The following is a 19,378-nucleotide window of genomic DNA, read 5'->3' as shown; positions in this document are numbered from 1 at the left end:
ACCTCCACACACACACACACACACACACACACACACACACACACACAGACACAACCACCAACTGCTCTGCTTATGTGCGGCAGCCAGCGTGTGTTCATGTGGAGTGTAAGAGGGAGGGAAACTGCTGGGCAGTAGGCTTCAGTCTCTACCGTGGCTGGAGTACAGAGCACGACGTAGCTAAATCAATACTTCAATCAGTGTGTTGGGCGAAGACTAAAGGGTGAGGAGAGGGAGCAGAGAAGACGGGGAGGAGAAGAAGGTGGAAGCATGGGTGGAGCGGATATAAAGAAGAGGAAAAGTTGATTTGGAGAGAGCAAAGTGAGACGCTTTGGTGGTGTGATTTGATGTACAGCACAGCACAGTGAGCCACGTACCTGCTGGCATAATGTTCAATCCTGCTGTGTGTGTCTGCATGGGGCAGCTTGGGTGAGGAGCATGGCCTGGGAACAACAGAAGCCAAACGTTACTACCTCACCAAGGCATTTTTAACACACTCCAAGTATGGATGATGTGGTTGCATTATCAAGAAACACTTAATTTACACAGTTTTACCTGTGAACACAGTTAGGATGCAAGCAAGAGATGTATGACTTGTTTCAAAGTGTTATAAGTTAAGGACAACTTTGGGGTGCTTCCCTCACATTTATTTAAGATCATTGTTACTTTGCAGATTAAGATTGTAGACACAAAACACATGATGGTCTTAACATGTGATGCATTTCAGGTGATTAAACCACTGGTTCCCTACATGTTTGGGACGCTTAATAGTCATGCAATAACTTCATCGTGACTCTTAACCACAGTTTGCATATTTCGATGAGCTATGAGTGGTTCAGAATCTGCAGTGAGGAGATCTGGAGCTTACAGTTACAGTAAGAATGTTTCAATAAGGAAGAAAACAGGACGGCTATTCACACAAAGAATCTTGACTGTGTAGAAAAAACTACTGGATTTATACATTAAATACAACTGAGCAATGGACTAATTAAAGAAAGATGTTTTGATGGTTTTCTATGATGTATTTATATATGCTGTGGAAATATGTCATTGGCAAGACATAAGCAATGACCAAACCTTGTCTATCAAATGAGAGACAGCTGTTGGCTGGGCGCAGACAATTTAAACATCAACACTGCCACTGTGTCTTCCTACCCTGATGAAGACATGCTTCATGTTGCAACGTTAGCTGCTGCACATTATTTCTATAAACGCGTGCAACAGATTTCCCCACTCCAGACCCAGCCTCTGTCGATTGGTTTGAGCATCCTTATTCTATGAACAGATTCTGCATTCATATGCAATCTGTAGGCCACGGGACAAGATTTTGGCATCGGAAGTGTTCTGGTTTCCGTTTGCAGTCCGAGTAGTGTTGACCAATCACGTTCAAGCAAGCTTATGCTGAATGCAGGTAAACAGTCCACGTGGAGTGATGAAATGCAATCTTGGAAGCCATCGGCTATCGTGTGAGGACGATTTAGATCTTTGTTGGTTTAAAATTATCTTGTAAACTAGGATCTTGTGAAACAATCCGGTCAAACACGCTGTCTGTAAACTCCAACTCCAGCCTCGCATCCCAAGTTGCTTATCGGAATATAAACACTGAGCAGCGCACGGAAAAGGAAGTCTTGGTCCGGTTGTTCTCTGGCTAAACCTGGCTTTTTATTTTTTTTTATTGGGGGGGGGGGGGTATTTGGTAGGGACAGGACACATCAGTAGCCAAGAGGCTTATCCGTCGTCAGAGCGATAGCCGATGCGTTCAGAGATTGCATTCATTCTAATGATAAGTGTCATTCAAACAAAGAGTTATGTTCTCTTCTTAGGTTGTTTCAATTAAAGAGTTTTCAGTCATGTGGAGGTAAAACGAAGAAGAGAGCAAAGATTTGACAAACATTTTGTGTTGCAGAAATGTTGTGTCTTCTTCCCTATCTTGTTAATAACGTGGCAGACTTTCAGATTTATCTTAAAACTCCCTTGACGGGTGCTCAGGCTAGAAGCCAGCGTAGTAAACTACCACACGAGGTGTACAAAAAAGTTTAAATCAGCAACATTTCAACCAGCTGTAACATTAAAATGCTGCTTATACATTGAAGCATCAGAAATAATTATACAATAATATACAATAGGCATTATAAAATATAATAATGTTTACCTGGATTCATGTAATAATTTTACGAGGTTAAAAAAGGTGACCTTACTGTGACACAGTCGGCCAAAATATGGCCCGATAATCATGCTAAATCTCCCTGGGTACTGCCGTAGCCCTCAGCTATGCTTCTTGATGATCTCATGGATTTTAGTCTCATCGCTCTTGTTTTTCCCTTTGGGTGAGACTCGCTCATGTGAACAGAGTATCTGAGCCAGACTGAGATCACAGGAATAAATAACATTATGTTAATTCTGAACACAGAGCCATCCTTTTAACCCATCTCAGCAAGAAAGAATGCCCAAAAATTGTCAGAACATGAGAATTGGCCAACAACAGCAGGAGTTTGAATGGGTGAACAAACGTGATAGATGACAGAAAAGCAGAGAGATGTCTGTGTTTGTGTGAGTGTTCATGTGTGGGACTCACGTCTCCGAGTTCTCGGCTTCCAGCACAGATTGCACTGGCAGGTAACCTCTCTGCGGGTGCTTGGTGAAGTACTGCTTTGACCTGAACTTATTCTTCAGAGTCTTGGCAAAGTCCCTCATCTTCTCTCCCGAGGTCGTCTGTAGTTGTGATTTAGGAGGGGAGGGGTTGGGGGGGGGGGGGGGGGTAGCGTTGGTGGAAAGGTTGGAGATCAATTACACTGCTTAAGATTTCATCAATATGTTGCTTTCTCCAAAATGACCTCATCTGAAATTTGTCTACTCTGTCTCAGCACTTCTCATTTTGACTTTAGGTGACTAACTTATTCCTCTATCTGCTTTCTCATCTAAGTTTTTACTGCTCTCTCTGCTTCCTTTCTGCTTTGTTTTCTCTCTCTGGCGCTCTTGTTTACTGCTCTCTATCTATATCACAGTAGAAATCTATGGGTGCCTGCGTGCCTCAGCGTTGTGAAAAACTCTAGCTAGCTAATATAAAATATTATCCAATCAAAAAAAATAAATCATTGTACGGATGGCTTTTTGCCATATTGTACAGCTCAGAATTGATTAGAGATTAAATCTGGCACGATCTCAGGCCACTCCAGCACTCCAGTTACACCTGCTCCTTTGGAATTAACTCAACTTCGGAGACTGTGTGTGCCATCGCTTAAGATATAGCACTTTATGTGTGCACTATGTGAGCCAAAAAGGATGTTACTGTTGAGTGGCAGTCAATCTCTGCATACTACGGATCTGGATGAGGCAGTGTAAGCATACATAACAGTGTATACACTTGGAGATCTTACAGTAGAGACGGGGCTAATCTAGGTCTGGCAGCAGGAATCAGGAGATAGTTGTGTTATTTGTTCCTGGAGCCTTAGATTTGTATTCCGTTAAAGCACTAGATGTTTGTCTTACTGGTGTGTAGTACTCCATGATGGGGTAGTGCAGCTTCTTTCCCTTGGTAGTGCGGCCGGTTAGAAAACATGTCTGGCAGATGTCCACATTGAACTGCTTCAAACTGCGATACCTGTCAAGATCAATATAACGGAGAGGCTGAACTGATGCAAGAGAATAAGGCGTCGTGTGTGTGTGAAGAATAAAGGGCTGGGCATGTCTCTGTGTTGAATTTATATGCTTATTTCACACATCTTTCTGCTGCAGACAGGTACAGTATGTGCTCCATTACAGCAACCTAAGTCAGTGACTGTATCTCAAGTAATAATAATGCATTGGGATTAGTTTCAGCTATGTTCTTTCTGATCTATGTGTAAATTACTGATAAAGGAAGGTGAAAACAACATTTGAATACAATATCCACATACAGTAGACAAATTATTTTCTGTGCCAAATATTATGGAAATGAAGAACATTGCATAACAACAGGCAAAGCATCTGCATACTCCAATCTGTGCAATAAAAACAAATTTGAGGCAAGTTTTCTGTCAAGGACCTTCAATCATGACACTTGAAGCCTGCTTCAATAAATTAATATTATTGCACAGATTGGAGTGTGCGGCTGCTCCTATTATTTATTATCTTACATTGTATCTTAGTTCCAGCATCTGGAACAAGCTTTTATCTAGTTAGCAGCGATTCTTATATATAATGAAAACACCAGCTGCCACTATAAAAAAATGTATTTCTTTGCTTCTACTTTTGACTGTCAAAAATGTCCCCACCTATTTGTATTAATCCAAATGATTAACAAGTTAGTGTTATAATGCTAACTACAAGACTTTTTCTTGGGTAACACACAATGAGTAAAATACCCAGTTCTTTTGGCGTATAATGCTATTAAACTTGCAGGAAGTTAAAGTTTAATTTACACACCCTCATAATGACAATAACTGCACAATTGTATTCTACCTAACATGTTTTTGGGTTGTGTATGTGTATTTGTTCCTCATTTATATCCTCTGTTCTACTCTTTTCTGTGCAATAGCCCACTGTGATCACTGATAAGTTATGCCTACCTGAAGCCCTTGATGGGACACTGTTTGCAGACGTAGCATTTGGCCTGGTGCTTGGTTGACTCTGCAGCAGCCACACGGTGCAGGACAGGCAGCCAAACCATCGACTGGGGCTCCAGGCTCATCCACTCCAGGAAGTGAGACACCTCAATGGAAGGTTTCCCTGGGGCCTGGAAAAGGAAGGGGGAGGGAGGAGACTGTAAACAATCCAAATATAGACCAACAGCAGGGCAGGTACACAAAGTAATGAGAGGAGAAGCTGTGCTTCCTTTCCAAAGGTGGTCCAGCACTGAGCGACAGGAAATCAAAGAGAATACAAAAGGAGGAGGAAAGACAGGGTGAGTGAAGATGTACAACACTTTGGGATATATTTAGCTTTTATGCAACTACTTAAACAATTATGAAACAATAACTTATGAATCTGTATGTATACTATATGTGTGTTTGTATGTCTGCATGCAGTCCGTCTCTCCTACAGACACCTTGTTGAGAATTCCAGAAAGTGGGATAAAAAAAGGAAGTCAACCTAATAAAAGAATGACTCGCCAAGCACTGAAATCCGTGATGTGCTAAATTCTCATTAAGTCTGCATCAGAGATGCATTAAGAGGTTGATTTCCCCGGGGCTTCCTCCACTGCTCATGCAGAGCAGCATAATAAATGTGTGTGTGTGCGCACTGATCACACAGACTGTGAGGTGTACAGAGGTATAGAGTCTCCCGGGTATGAAGGAGCTCCTCTCTGGTAGTAAAGTAGCCAGCTCCATGTGGGAGGTCAAATAGCAGCTGCTAGCATCCCAAACACCTGGAACTAGCACTGACTATGCTGAGCACGCCACCGCATCTCTAAGCAGCTCACTGAGCAGATGGGATGCTTTAAACATCATGGCAAAAGTAGAGTGATAAACACGCAGTTATCCATCAAAACTCTGTGATTTCGGCCCCATACATCCACTTAACGACATGCATCCCTTCTCATAAAGTATAAAAATATGTATTAAATGTTATTTCTCATGTTGAATTTGACCAAATAACCTCTGCACATACAGTCCTATTGTTCTGTATATGTCTCTGTCCTGTATGTCGCTGCATATTCTCTGTCCCAAGTGAATCCATCTGCTCCTCTGCCAGCAGAGTCTAAAAGTCAACGTCCACAAGAGGTGCTAGCAACATCTCAACAAACTGACTCACTCATTTGCAAGCCAAGTGATGAACGGGCAAGCAGGTCAACCCCCCATTCGCATTACATGGATATTTCATCTTCAACTAAATGCCGTGACATGGAGAAAGAAATTGATTTTAATCAGCTGTAGCTGATACAGCAAGCATGGACCAGAATAAAATGTGTATAATTAGGATCTGCCTAAAAAATGAGGGAATTAAAAGGATTGCATAGGCCACCTTTAAAAAAGGTCCCTAATTATCTGGTGTCCCCAGTTAAATGTCGAAAGGTAAAGTTCCTGCAACCTGTGCCAAACGTAACTCTTAACGCATTAAGAACAAGCTAAGGAGGGAAAGACACATCAATTCATGCTTTGAACATGTCTCCTCATTTGCTATTGCTCCGCCGGCTACTGAACTCTGTGACCTCACTTTATCATATCAATATTCCAATAGTGGAAACATCATGCATTATCTACCACTTTATTTCAAGTACATTAAAAGCAATGCAATATTAATGTGAAGTAACGTTTGTGAGGCAACACTCTGACTATGTGTAGTGCAGTCGGGGCTTCTTTAGGTAAAATAATTATAACTTTCCTCTGAAGGACTCTGCTGATGTCAGTAAAACACAATAGGATTCGCATATCTGACATCATCATTTTTTCATACTTGGCTTTTGATGGAAATCTTCAAAAGGCAAATGTTTGATTTTGCAACTCAGTTTTGAAGTTTCTGCCTTTATTATTCTGTTTCTGTATTTGTAATTTTGTCTTGGCACAGACAAGTTCGGTTCTGATTTTCCAGAGGTCCCTCATTATTTTCGTACACGGTAATTAATAGATTAGCGGGTTTGAGATACAGCAGTATACTGTAACAGCATGGCAATGTGGGATTTGAAGGTCGACTTGTTGTCGGAGCAATCAAGCCATTGATTCAAGGACTGAAACAAGCATCATCAAGTGTTACAACACTCCCCAGTGGAGGTCAGCATGTTCCTTGCTTGCGTGAAAAGGCTCGACTAACAAGGACATTGGGCCAGTAAAATCCAAAAGTAGTTGAATCTTGTGACTGAAACAAGACGATATCAATGCCAGAAAAATGTTTATCTGATCGAATGGGGTAAGGTGAACTCACTACATAATCCAGACGGCTGATTTCATCTGCTCTTATTGTCTTTAGTAGGCGTGTGCATGTGCGTAGCAAACACTTTTGCCTGTCTTTGAATGTGTTTAGGTGTGCCGTGCATGGCGGTAACTCTGTCCTCACCACGCGGAAGCAGCTGCGGACGCTGGGCTCCACGTTGCTGCCCCCAAAAGCAGCGACTTCACCCAACTGTCGGGGGATCTGGATGGCTTCATGGAGCAGCAGGCTGAGGTGACGCTGGTCTGTCAAACCTCCAGGACCAGACACCTGACGGAATAAATCTGCAACCACCAGAACATACAAAAAATACATAAAGTAATGCACCAATTATGCAGAAACTAACTCGTGTGTAACATCATTAATTGTGCGCTGCATCTGTATGCATGAACAATTCTTTTTATTATCATCATATCTGCATACACTTCTCCTACGCATCTACATCTGCTTATTTAGGAAATTTATCGCTACATGTTCTCAGCTTTTCAAAATGTATATTTAATGTAGATTTTAATTACAAAGGCTTGCATTCTCAATTTAAAATATGTGGCAAATATGTGGTCTGCAAAATAATGGCATAACTTTAGTATAAAAACAAAAACAACACATCTGCTTTAAATCATTCATTTCTGGCAATGAGCCTCCAATCTCGGGCAACTGGTTTACCAAACATAGTTATATGTAATGAAACTCACTTTTGTGACATATAGCCAGAGACAGAATACGTTTTAATGTCCTGGCTGCTGGTCTGCTTGGAGATGAAAGAGTTGCATTAAGTGGAGTCTTGTCAGGTTTTGAATGAGGCCTTTACCAAGCTAGCTGGGACTCGCATGTCACTCAAGAGATGAACGCTGACAGGCGTGTGAGGCTGCTGCACAATGCCTGTATAAGCAGCATCCCATGTATCCCCCTCTCTGTGTACATATTCAACCCTACAGGGACAACACTTGGCTTTAACACCTGCATGTTAAACAGCCTCCTATTTATAGTTCTCATAAACAGAGCTGAGGCGTGTTTGACATTTTAAATGTTCACATTGAGCTGTTTCATAGAGATGAGTTTTGGACATGTTTTATGGAGACATTACCACAGTATATAGGCCTATTACATCTGAAACATGCAGCCTGTAGTGTTGCAGAGTCTGCAGTGAGATAATGGTTTATTCCTGGAGTTGGCTGCACAAGAAAGATTATCTGAACATCCATTACTAAGTTTGGTTGTGTGTTGTGATTAGTGATTAGCCTGGGGTTGCGCACCGATAGTTTTAGGTATAAAGCTTTTCGTAAAGTGAACATCACTTACCAGGTAAACATGGCTTTATTGGAGCATTAGTAGGTCAGTTATCGCCTACTGATGATTCACCACCTCTTAGACCAATCAAAACTTCATGTACAACTATCTACGAAAGACATCCATGTTCCCCTGCTCAATATCTTCTTAATATGACACATTTAAGAGACCTTTCAAAAGGTTTTATGTTCTCAGCTATGATTTTTGCATTGGTCAAATGTTCAATGTATGTTACCTTGGGTCTATATGTTTAAATCACCCACCTACAACTAAAAACCTACTGATGTTATACTCCTTAAAACCTACGACCTCAAATTTGCGTGCAAGAGAGTTTTCTTGACTTCAGACATTAATACCTTCGCAATAGCTGAATGGATTTTAAACCATTCCAACTTAATTTCAAATGTCCATCTCCTTACCAATCTATTATAACCCATAGGACCCTGGGAACATATGAACGACCCCCTTTGCAAATGTATGGACTCTTTCTTCTCTCAAATATATAATCAGAAACTTATTTGCTGGATAATTTCATAAAACCTTTCAAATAGCCGCCATGTTTTTCTGATCAGAATATGAGAGGCAGACGCCAGTGACAGACCAGCAAGTAGTGAATTTGTCAAATGAGGTGTGAAAGCAATACATACTGATGTCTGCAAAATTCTGCCTGTGCGGTGTACGACAAAGTCAATCAAATATTCCTTTTTGACTCACTGGTGACGATGAAATAAACACCCACCATCTGTATCTCAAAGCGGGTTGATGCAAATGCTTCAGATTTATTTGCAAATATCATTCCTGTGACGTCTGGAGTTGGCAAACACGGGATAGTCAGTGAAATGACAAACTGTTAAAAGGCCACCACACGTCTACCTGAACCTAGAAAAAGAGGACTGACTCACGTCAGGGACTATTCAATTGAAGGCAAATCTGTCATTTCAGGCTTGAATAATCCTTGCATGGGTTTGGCAGAGTTGTTTCTGATCTTATAACAACTAAAAGCTGTTCCAGGTCCAGCTAGCATCAGTTCAAATGCTCACTTTCCATTTTACCTATATTTACATGATGACTTCTAAACTAAATATGTCTCATATTAAATCGAAAAAAGTCGTAATGGAGCGCCCTATGCCCTTTGTGAGTTGACTGGTGAAATGGGAATGGGAGCTATAGAAAGACAGGGTAGTGAGTGAAATGACTGAAATGAATGGTGTCTTTTGCAAGCAATCCTTTTAAGGCCCCCGATGTACTTTGCAGAAGTAAAGAAAGCGTTCTCCCTTAAAGCAGCAGACTCATTTCCTCCATCAGACAAAGTGGATGTCTTTATGTACTACTGGCAATCAGGGCCGTTTTGTTTTGGCTCATTGTTTGCAGTTGAGGAGATGCATTAGGCACATGAGCAAGAATCAGACTCACATTTGTACTTCTCTTGGACGTCTGCATTGCACAAGCTCACCAATCCCATCTTGAAACTGAGAACGCGTATTTTGCCATTACGAGCGCTAGTGGAAAGAAAGAGAAGAGGAAGAAGAAAAAAGTTGTGAGGTTCCATTTTTTGAACTGTGAATGAACTCAAATCACGGTGTATTGTGTTGCTGTAATATATTCATACACTGACTGGGCCCTAACGTGAGGGACAAAGTGAGGAGGAATTACGTGGGTCAAAGCAGTACAGTACAGGTCAGTGTGAAATTGTATTAGAGCACATCCAGAGTACCTAAAGGCACTACAGATGATGAAGCGTTTTGTTCAGTTAGATAGATAAATAATTTACTAATCCCGCAAGGGGAATTTTCTTTCGCTATAGCAGCAATTATGGTACAGGTAAATACAATAACAGAGTAAAAATATTAAATATCAAATGCACAATATATATACAATAACAGAGTAAAAATATTAGAGGGGCCAGAAGAGCAATGATAAGCTCACAGTGTCACTTACAGACAATTACATGCATGCATACTGCATAAACACTCAAATACATACTCGTATCCAGTATTTTTGAGGATCAGAAGTGCTGTCCTCAGCAGAATAAATAGAATAAACGATCACTGGCCAATGGCAAGGCCAGTGAGATGGACGCTGTTGTGCACTGACTTGAGCCTTAAAGGGTCTCATTCTCTTTTTTCCAGCTTGATATAAAACACACAAACACATCGTCACCATTCGTGTTGACATTTCACAGCTCCAGTGCCAAAACAGCCAGGAAGATTTTACTGGCGTTGGCAGAAACCTCCGGTTTATCGAATTAACATTTGAATAGTTAAGTGAGAAATCAAGAACATCACATTCATCAGAGAGCGTCAGATCAATGAAGTATAAAATGTAATCAAAGAGAGAGTGGAATTTCCAGAGCTGGGATGTTGCCTTCAACAACAAAGTAGGGACACTGTCTTTTTCCCTGTTAGATTCAGAGCTGGAGTTGGTTGAGAGGAGCTCGAGAGCAACACCTTTCACACACTGTCTGCTGTCGGTCGTGTGCCATCTTTAATATGCACTCCAGTGCTGACCCTCAGGGGACATGTCACTCCTACACACCCTGCTAGTGTGACCCCTTTTGAACGCTGTAATATACCGCGATGCAAACACACAAACAAAAATGCACACACAAACATACGCACATCTCAATCAGATTCACGGCCGCTATGTATTGGAAAACAAAAAGCAATTACTGAAATGTATGCAGAGGGTAAACTCTCTGATTGTCTCTCATTAGCAGCGAGTAGTTAAGAGCTACCGACTGAATTTACAGCAATGGCGGGGCTATTCCTGTAACTCTGCCTCTGTGCTCGGTGTTTTCTCTTTGGAGAACGCTCAATCAGGAGCAAAGACGGGGTGAAAGTTGGTGTTAAAGAGGATTTGTTTCTGCTGTGTCGCAGAGGGCATTATTGGCTCTCTGCCTGGACATTGTTACTGGAGCTTTAACCACACTGTGGCTCTTTATAGATATGTACAACAAGCGATTGAACCACTCACAACAATCTGCAGACGGTCTGTGCTCGGACTGTGAGGAATAGTTAAATATAGTTTTGATACCGTTTATAGTGGCATAAGATTCCACATAGTGAGTGTCTGTGTGTGTATATTTACCTAAAGCTTCATTATTTGATACTACCATCGACTCAAATGGCCTGTTGTAATGTAAAAGGGTCCCTTTGCAACCACAAGTATTACAATGCCGGCTCTGCAGCATTTCAAGACATAAAAGAACCATCATACCGTACTATAGTATATCACTGTCATGGACTAACTGAAACGCACATTTCTTGCATTTAAAGCGACCCAAGAGAGTTGCATGCTCCTTAAGTAGCAAATCAGACAATAAAATGAATAGATAGAAATAGGAATCCACTAAAGGAAAGGTCACAGTCCAGATTTACAATGTCAATCGCATGCATAGTAACAAAAAACTCAGATGGATTGCAGGTGAACTCCATTTAACTCATCTGAACTGTCACTATAATACCAAACATTATGAGCATTACATGACAGAGATGAGTCTGTCATTTAAAGGAGTGCTGCACTGATTTAGCTGTGCACTCTACAACATTGTCACCTGACTGAATTTATGCCACTCTGTGCATTCTTCGTCTCTGTCAAAGCCTGGTTCCTACATTACCCACGACGCAACTACCCAGATGCTGGTGTGTTGTGCAAGTAGCCGCTAATGTAGCCTTGTTAGCCTCAAGCAGAGATGAGGAGCGGGCTACAGAGGTCTGGTAAGATCCCTTCTTTCTTACTCCACATCCCTTTTTTTATTTCCAAACTTGTAGTCTTCAGTCCCAACCCCAGTCCCAACTGAGCCAAAATACATTAAACACTCAATAAGCAAGTTGTCACTGGAGGTAAAGACACTTTTCTCAGGAGTTGGTGGAGACAAAATAAAAGCTAAAAGGCAGATAAGTATTAGTCTCCAAAGGAATCATATTTTACTGTGTCTGCTTGATGTGTAGACACTAAATAAGCCAATACCATATAAAAACTTTGTTGTTTGATAAAAATACTCAATGCAGCTTTCAGCACAAGTAGATGTTAATAAATACCTGGGAACATCTCACCCTAGCTCACCCACCTGTCGTAGACGTTGAGCAACCAGTTGAGACACATGTCGACACAAAGTGGAATGTTGACAAGGATGGACTTCTCCTCCTCCAGCCTCTCGTACAGAGCCGTCAGGTTGTGGATCATCTCCACCACGTCCATCACATGCTCCCCCTGCTGCAGCTCCCGCTCCCGAAACACCTCCGCGAGGCTGCTCAGCGCCACTAAATCCACTAAAACACACACATGGATTATATATTATTAGTTTAGAACATGCTGGAAAGTATTTTAACTGCAACACTTTCATTGAGAACATGTGTATGTGCTGTTTGTTTTTTTTGATGTGACATTTTCATGATTTGAAATAAATTGAACTGATGTCGGTTCGAGCGCATGTACACAGGCATTCATATACGCATATATATGTGACTGGACATTTACTTTTGAACACACAAACACACACAGAGCAGGATCATTATCCTCACTTCAGCAAATGAGAGCACAGGCGACAGCGCAGTGCTTATTCAACCTTTTTGCCCACTTACGCCCGACCAGATGTTGTGAGAGCAGTGACACAAATTAGATTTTGCTCTTCTAAACTAATTTGATGGCCCATCCCTAGGAGTAGAGCTAAAAGGGTGTCCGTGGATGCCAGGTATAATTGGATAGCACGATAATGAGGTAGAACAGAGAGAGGAGATAACAGGAGTATTCTCAGGGTTGTGAGGGAATCACTGAGAAATGTATTTTTGATGGGTTCTTTTGCAGCACTGCTCAATCATTCACAAAGTGTGCTGCGAGAAAGAGTGCGAGCCCTGTTATCAAGGCAGCTTGGCAATTAAATTCTGTGACGATATCAACTAGTAGGGTGAGATAAGAGAGCGGGAAAGAGAAAGAACAAGGGAGAGTCATTGAAAGAGGTTTTTCACAGTGGTCTGAGCATGCCGAGTTTTTATTACAGCAACTCGGGACTTAGAGTAGAGAGAGAGGGTTGGAGGGAGGTTGCAAGAGAAGGTGGAGAAGGAAAAGGGGGTAACATGAGGAAGGAAAAGGGTCGAAATCGGCCACTTGCAGTGGCTCATCTGGAGTCAGCAGGTGTTAGAGCACTGCAGGTGTTGTGAGAGCACAAAGAGGGAGAAAGAAAAGGCCAGGTTTGAGGAACGGAAAAACTGAGAGAGCACAGATTGTGAGGCATAAAGAAACACAAAATTATCATGAAGAAAAGCATTGGGAGAATCAGCATAGTTAGAAAAATGGGCAGAAAGCCCGAGTATGATACACTATCGAGTGTATATATATATATATATATACACACACACACACACATATATATACACACACACACACACACAATTGGGGGTCTGCGTCAGTCTGGCCGTTCCACGCATGCGCATTTCCCGATCCACACTCAAGTCCAGTGGATAGCAGTAATGCACTATAACGTTGTTTGCTAGAAGTTCAGCACCATTTGTCTTTGTATTCCTCTAAGACAACTTATTTGAATGTGGGTAACAGGGGATCTTCTCGCATAACATCTTTTCAAAACAAGCATCCACTTCATTCTTCTTGGCAAACCAGCAAGCGGTGCATGCCTTTCATGCCTCAACAACGGAGCAAAAAAGAATTGCCTTCTCCGTCAAATGGAACAATAGCTCAAATTACCTAGAACACCAAAGATCCAGGCTGAAATGAAAAGGAGGAAGGAATCCGACAGTCGAGTGGTTTCTAGTGGCTCTTGAGTTTATCAATACTTTTGATTTCTGCATTGAAAGCCAATGGCAATGGAGAGCATATTTTCAATTACATTTCCAAGTAGTGTAGAGAGGAGCGATGATTCCTTTGACAACTCAATAAAGAAATGTGCCACAACTAATCGTTATATCTTATTCCGGGAGAGAGCTTGTCATCGTGGGTTATTGATGGTACAGGATAACAGTGTATCACTTAACCAGCCATCCCAGCACTGCAGACATGAAATACTATGGATGAAATACTGTACATACATCTCAGAGCCTTCTGAACTCTCCGCAGCTTCATGGCTGTTCTGTATGCTGAGAACTTGATGTTGTTCAGATCCGCTAATGGAGGGAGAGAGATGGAAAGAGATTAGAGTAAATGAAAAGATGGGAGAAAACAAACGCACCCTGCACCACCCTGCCATCGAGAAATTAGACATCATTATCTCTTCATCCTGTTATCAGTTCATTGCAGAAGTCATTAGTGGCGTATATGTTATACTGTATGTGTATGTGCGCATGCATTTGTCTGGCTGAGCATGTATATGTGACAGCGTTCCTATCTCCCCTTGAAAGCTCTCTGTGTCAGATCAGATTAAAAGTAAGACAGATGATGTTGTTTAATCACAATTAATTAAAGGCTGAGCAAAAAGCAATCACAGCGCTGGCAAATTGGGCCTTGTAGGTTCAAGACAGTAGAGATGTAGTCCCTAAGGTGTTTGAAATACAGGGCCCTTAATTAGCCGTGTGACAGGGCCTTCAAAGCAGGAGCCCACTGGTGCCATGCTGCTGGTGGTGCTGCAGCCCAGTGGGGGTCCTGAGCCAATGAGCACGACTCTGAGGGTACTATAATTGTCTCCTTACTCACCCAGTGCTTGGTACAGTTCTGTCATCTTTGGATGGTCCCAGCACGTTGTCTGGGCCTGATGGCTGGTGGAAACAAAAGGGCAGAAGAATTTGTGAAGCAGGCAAGAATGGAGGTGCACATTTGCAGGCCGGAAAGATCAAGGGAAAAAAAAATTTAGTACAAATGAGCCGAGGGAAGCAGTGACAGGCTGGTGAGGCAGACTGTCAAAGAAATGACACTACTCACTACTCTAATATCAGAGGGTAGTGAGAGAGAAAGAGAAAAATGAAAGGGCAGGATAGGGCGACCATTGTTTACAAGAGATTTCAAGCCTGTAAAGTGCAGACATACGTCAAACATGATTCAGGTTCAGGCATCAGAGTTGCATACCACAGCTGCTCTGCTGGAGATATACTACCAGTGACTTAAAAATCTTCACTCAGCGACACTACATGAAATCCCAACCCACAGACACACACACACATCAAAAATATACATTTACACCACCTTCAGATTCCACTACTAGCTCTATGGGCACATTCCGAAAAAAAGATCCAATAAAAAAGGACAAGAGCAGCAAAATAAATGAGAAACCCCAGAGCAGGATGTATGCCAGCATCCAGGGGCCTTTTAGCGAAGCACTCATTGGTTTACCTGCAGAAGCGCTCATTGATTGGTACCCGATATAGTGCTACTCGGATACTATTCCCATCCCCGTTGGTACAGTAATACAGCCCATAAAGAAATGACTAGGAGACTAAAACAAGACCTACAAGGTTCTGTTGCACATGATTAAGAAACTAAATACTACTTCTATAATGGAACAAACTGTACAAACGCTTGCACAGTTACAAACCTGCACACACAAAGATATCCTACCCTCGCCATAAACACACACACACACACACACACACACACACACACACACACACACACACACTTCATTGATAAAACCAGCATCAGTCTAAGGTGAAATAGTAATGATGAGGTAAATAGATAAACAGATGATTGCTCAAGCAAATAGGGTTCACAGTAGCTCAATAGAGTTCCTGAATCATTTAGTGTGTATATCTGCTTTGTAGTGGTAGCTCTGTACAAATGCTTTGGCAATTGAAATATCTTAAAAATCTGAGGCAAGAAGTGCTTACATTTCAGCTGTATTTTACAGTTAGAGATGTGATTTGATTTGTTTTTCGAAGCATGAAGCTGGTAGCTTTCTTCCAGGCCTCTGAATTGCTGCCTATCTCTGATATTTTCAGTGATTCAAATACTCTGTCTGGTGCTTTGCCCGCTGTTTTCCTGCATGGAAAAGTAGCCAAGCCAATCAGAGGTTTGAAGGCGGGAAATTATCAATACACAGGGTGAAATGGGCAACGACTCTTATATTATCATAATTCTATGATCAACATACCAAATGTTAAGTTAACTGCTCCAAGCAACTGCTACCCCAGTTTCTGTGTGGATTGAAAGTTATGTCAATTAAACTGACACATCAGTCACAACTGATTTGCTACTGCTAAATGACCCCCTCTCCAGAAGAGAAAACGGCTAACATGAACGCGATGTAAAACTGAATAAGGAAATAAAAACAAATCAGGCTATATGGCTGCCACTCCTTAATGTTTCACCAACTTTTTGATGTGACATCCCCAACTGAATCCAGCCAAAGTACAGACATTCCACACACACCGCAGAAACTGACCCTGAAGTTGCACTTACTTGATGTAGTAGGGCACTTTGCTGGGGGAAATGGCACGCTCCCACGGTATCTGCACTGAACCTGTGCAAACACACAGAAACTAAATCAATTTCAGCACTGGCATGTGACGCATGAAAAGCCATTGTGCACTTTTACAACTGTAAAGCCAAAGAGGCACGTCTATTGTGTCGGGTTTCCACAGAGTGTTGGTTTGTTTGGCACGGCCGAATACAACACCGGAGGCAGAGGAGTCGGTGAGACGGGATGACTGCAGTGTTTAAACCGACCTCCAAACTGGACCACAGAGGGTCCAGCAGAGGATCAAAGAGGAAGAGACTGCCCAGGAAGAAGCAAGAGGCACACTGATACAGAGGCATACACGCACACATACACACCAGTCATTGTCCATTATTGCATCTCGACATGGCACAATGCAGACTTGTGTGTTGCTGCTCTGCATATGTGAAAAACACTCACACGCACAGAAGACTGAAGTAGACTCACGAATCCAAAGGCAGAGAAAGTATGCAGATCCTTTACTTAACTAAAAGTACCAATATTACAATGTAAAAATACTCCATTAAAAGTCAAAGTCCAGCATTCAACATCCTACAGAAGAATTATCATCAAAATGTACATAAAACATAAGTATTCCTTGTGCTGAAACATATCCGCTTTGACTGATATATTATTGTATATTATATTGTTAGAATGTTAATACTGACGCATTAATACAAAAGTAGCATTTTACTGTTGTAGGTGGAGTTAGTTTAAACTATTTTATAATTCAGTTCGGTAGTTTAGTCCAGTTGTTCCCAAACTGGGGGCCGGGCCCCTCTAAAAGGGTCACAAGTTAAATCTGGGGGTCATGACATGATTGATGGGTTAGTAAAGAAAAAAAAAAAAAAAGTTATGCAACATAAAATTGTCTTACTTTTCTTGACTCTTCCTTGGCTTTTTGGGAGTAATTATTGTAGATTTTTGTATCTGAGCCTCAAACAGTTATTTAAATGTAATGTTTCAGAAGTCACCATGTGAAACATGACACAAGCAGACACTGTGTTTTATAAGGGGTTAAAACTAAAAAGGTTAAAAGCCACTAATATTACCTTTAACTATGTAACTATATAAACGTAACCCATTTTAAATGTTAAAATCTTAATTTGCATAGCTACCAGATAAATGTATAGTGATGAAATACTCAAGTAAAGTACCTCAAATTTAACTTAAGTACAGTACTTACCTGTAAGTAGATGTACACAGTTACATTCCACTACAGCACAAATCCATCTGTCTATGTAAAATAAGTGTCATAATCAATATTCCATATGTCTGATGTGCTATTTCAAACGACATACTGAAATAAATGCATGTTGATGCATAAAGAACCGACACAGACGCTCCTACAGGGCGCAGCGGGCTGAGCTGGCAGTTGGGTATAGTGCTGTATAAGCCCCAGTGTGGCATCTCTGAGCCAGCATGACAGCAGTAAAAGTGGATGAGGTTTGGTGAGGACATTGGAAGCACATAAGCGCACACACCGCTACAGATGCACTCACACGGGGAGCCCTTCAACACAAATCAGTTTAAATTAGGTTTTAAAAAAAAATAAATAAAAAAAAAATCACATTTTCAGCCCTCCTGCTGCATCTCTGCAGCCTTTGAAGAGCAGCAGGTAAAAGAAGACACAGAATTCACAGATATGTATCTCTGCTGAAATTAGAGAGGATCTGATGAGCATCGCTGGGGATTTCTATCGCAACGGTGTGCTGGATCTGATGAAGACAGACGTACAAAGCCTGTCAGCTCCACCTCTAACCCAAATACACACGCAAACATACACGCCGTGTTTTAAAGCTTTATCGTAAAAAAGTGTAACACACCTAACCTTTTCATCCCCCTACACTCTGAGACAGTGTCTTGGCACAGCATGGCACAGATTGGTGCAGGTACCAACTTCAAATAGCAGTAGAGGACTCTTACTGGATAGGAAGTGCTGCGATCCGGGGCCAAAGTCTCTGTGTGCATCCTGGAGCTGCTTCAGCCGCTCCTCTATGGAAGCCTGAGAACAAACACACACACACACGCACACACACACACACACACACACACACGCAGAGTTAAATCAAAGGGAATTGTGCTGTACATCTGTCTATGCTACAAATCCCCCAAAGAAAGACAAATATGCACACAGACCACCTGTTCATCCTCCATTAGTTAACTATGGAATATAAATGATGTCTTTTTAGTCTACTGGCCCTCTTGAAGGACTTTGAAAGCCTTTGAAGAGCAGCAGGTAGGAGATGAAGACAGAGATTACCAAATAATATATTTTGTTGAAACGAGGACAGAGGCACCTGGTTTGCAATGTCGGTGTGGAAAAGATGATGAAATGAAGAGAGAGAAGGGGGGGGGTGGGGTGCAAAGCTTCACAGGAGTTGTGTCAATAACCACGCAGACTGAGAGACTAAATTACGTTTGTAAAAGCATTTCATATCAGTTACTGTATGTTTCCCACTAAATGGGATTTAGCCTGCCTAATCCTGGTTTATTTGAAATGTATTGGATTTGGCACATGAATCGTTGTCAGCTGGATGTTTGAGACAATGGGAGGTAAATCCACTCGCGGTGAGGTAGAGCGACAGATAAAGAGAGGAAGAGAAAGGAGAAACTGTGAGGGGCCTTAAGACTTTAAAGAGAGGCACAGGCAATGAGTCTTAATGTGTAAAGTTAGATATATTAAGTTGGCATTTCTCTGTGTGCACATGTCATTGCTCCCTCAGCAGAAAATAAAACAACATAATCTGGAGGGTGATTAATATTGGTTGGGTCTAATATAGAGCATTGTCAATGTGCCGTGGAGATGTTACTGCCAACAGTGTGGTGTTGTACAATCTATTTAGGCAATTTGGGTTTCCATAAGGA

General features: G+C 41.6%; 1 protein-coding gene across 5 annotated transcripts in view; it reads right to left on the bottom strand.

The window, feature by feature from the left end:
• The window catches only part of drp2 (dystrophin related protein 2), a 132,395-nt gene that overhangs the window by 15,970 nt on the left and 97,047 nt on the right, over positions 1–19,378 (bottom strand). For all 5 annotated transcript variants that reach the window (XM_031862567.1, XM_031862570.1, XM_031862572.1 and 2 more), the window contains 11 exons: positions 18,437–18,515; positions 16,474–16,534; positions 14,776–14,837; positions 14,175–14,249; positions 12,203–12,404; positions 9,547–9,632; positions 6,970–7,127; positions 4,545–4,711; positions 3,487–3,598; positions 2,573–2,709; positions 375–440 (listed from right to left, as the gene is read on the bottom strand). In XM_031862567.1, coding sequence (XP_031718427.1) covers positions 375–440; positions 2,573–2,709; positions 3,487–3,598; positions 4,545–4,711; positions 6,970–7,127; positions 9,547–9,632; positions 12,203–12,404; positions 14,175–14,249; positions 14,776–14,837; positions 16,474–16,534; positions 18,437–18,515 — 1,205 coding nt within the window. The remainder of the gene's footprint in view (positions 1–374; positions 441–2,572; positions 2,710–3,486; positions 3,599–4,544; positions 4,712–6,969; positions 7,128–9,546; positions 9,633–12,202; positions 12,405–14,174; positions 14,250–14,775; positions 14,838–16,473; positions 16,535–18,436; positions 18,516–19,378) is intronic.

Source organism: Anarrhichthys ocellatus, unplaced genomic scaffold (genome assembly GCF_004355925.1).
Source record: "Anarrhichthys ocellatus isolate YVR2014 unplaced genomic scaffold, GSC_Weel_1.0 scaffold27, whole genome shotgun sequence".
Taxonomy (NCBI): Eukaryota; Metazoa; Chordata; class Actinopteri; order Perciformes; family Anarhichadidae; genus Anarrhichthys; species Anarrhichthys ocellatus.
The sequence above is the reverse complement of the archived record's forward strand: the minus strand, read 5'-3'. Positions and strand labels throughout refer to the sequence as shown.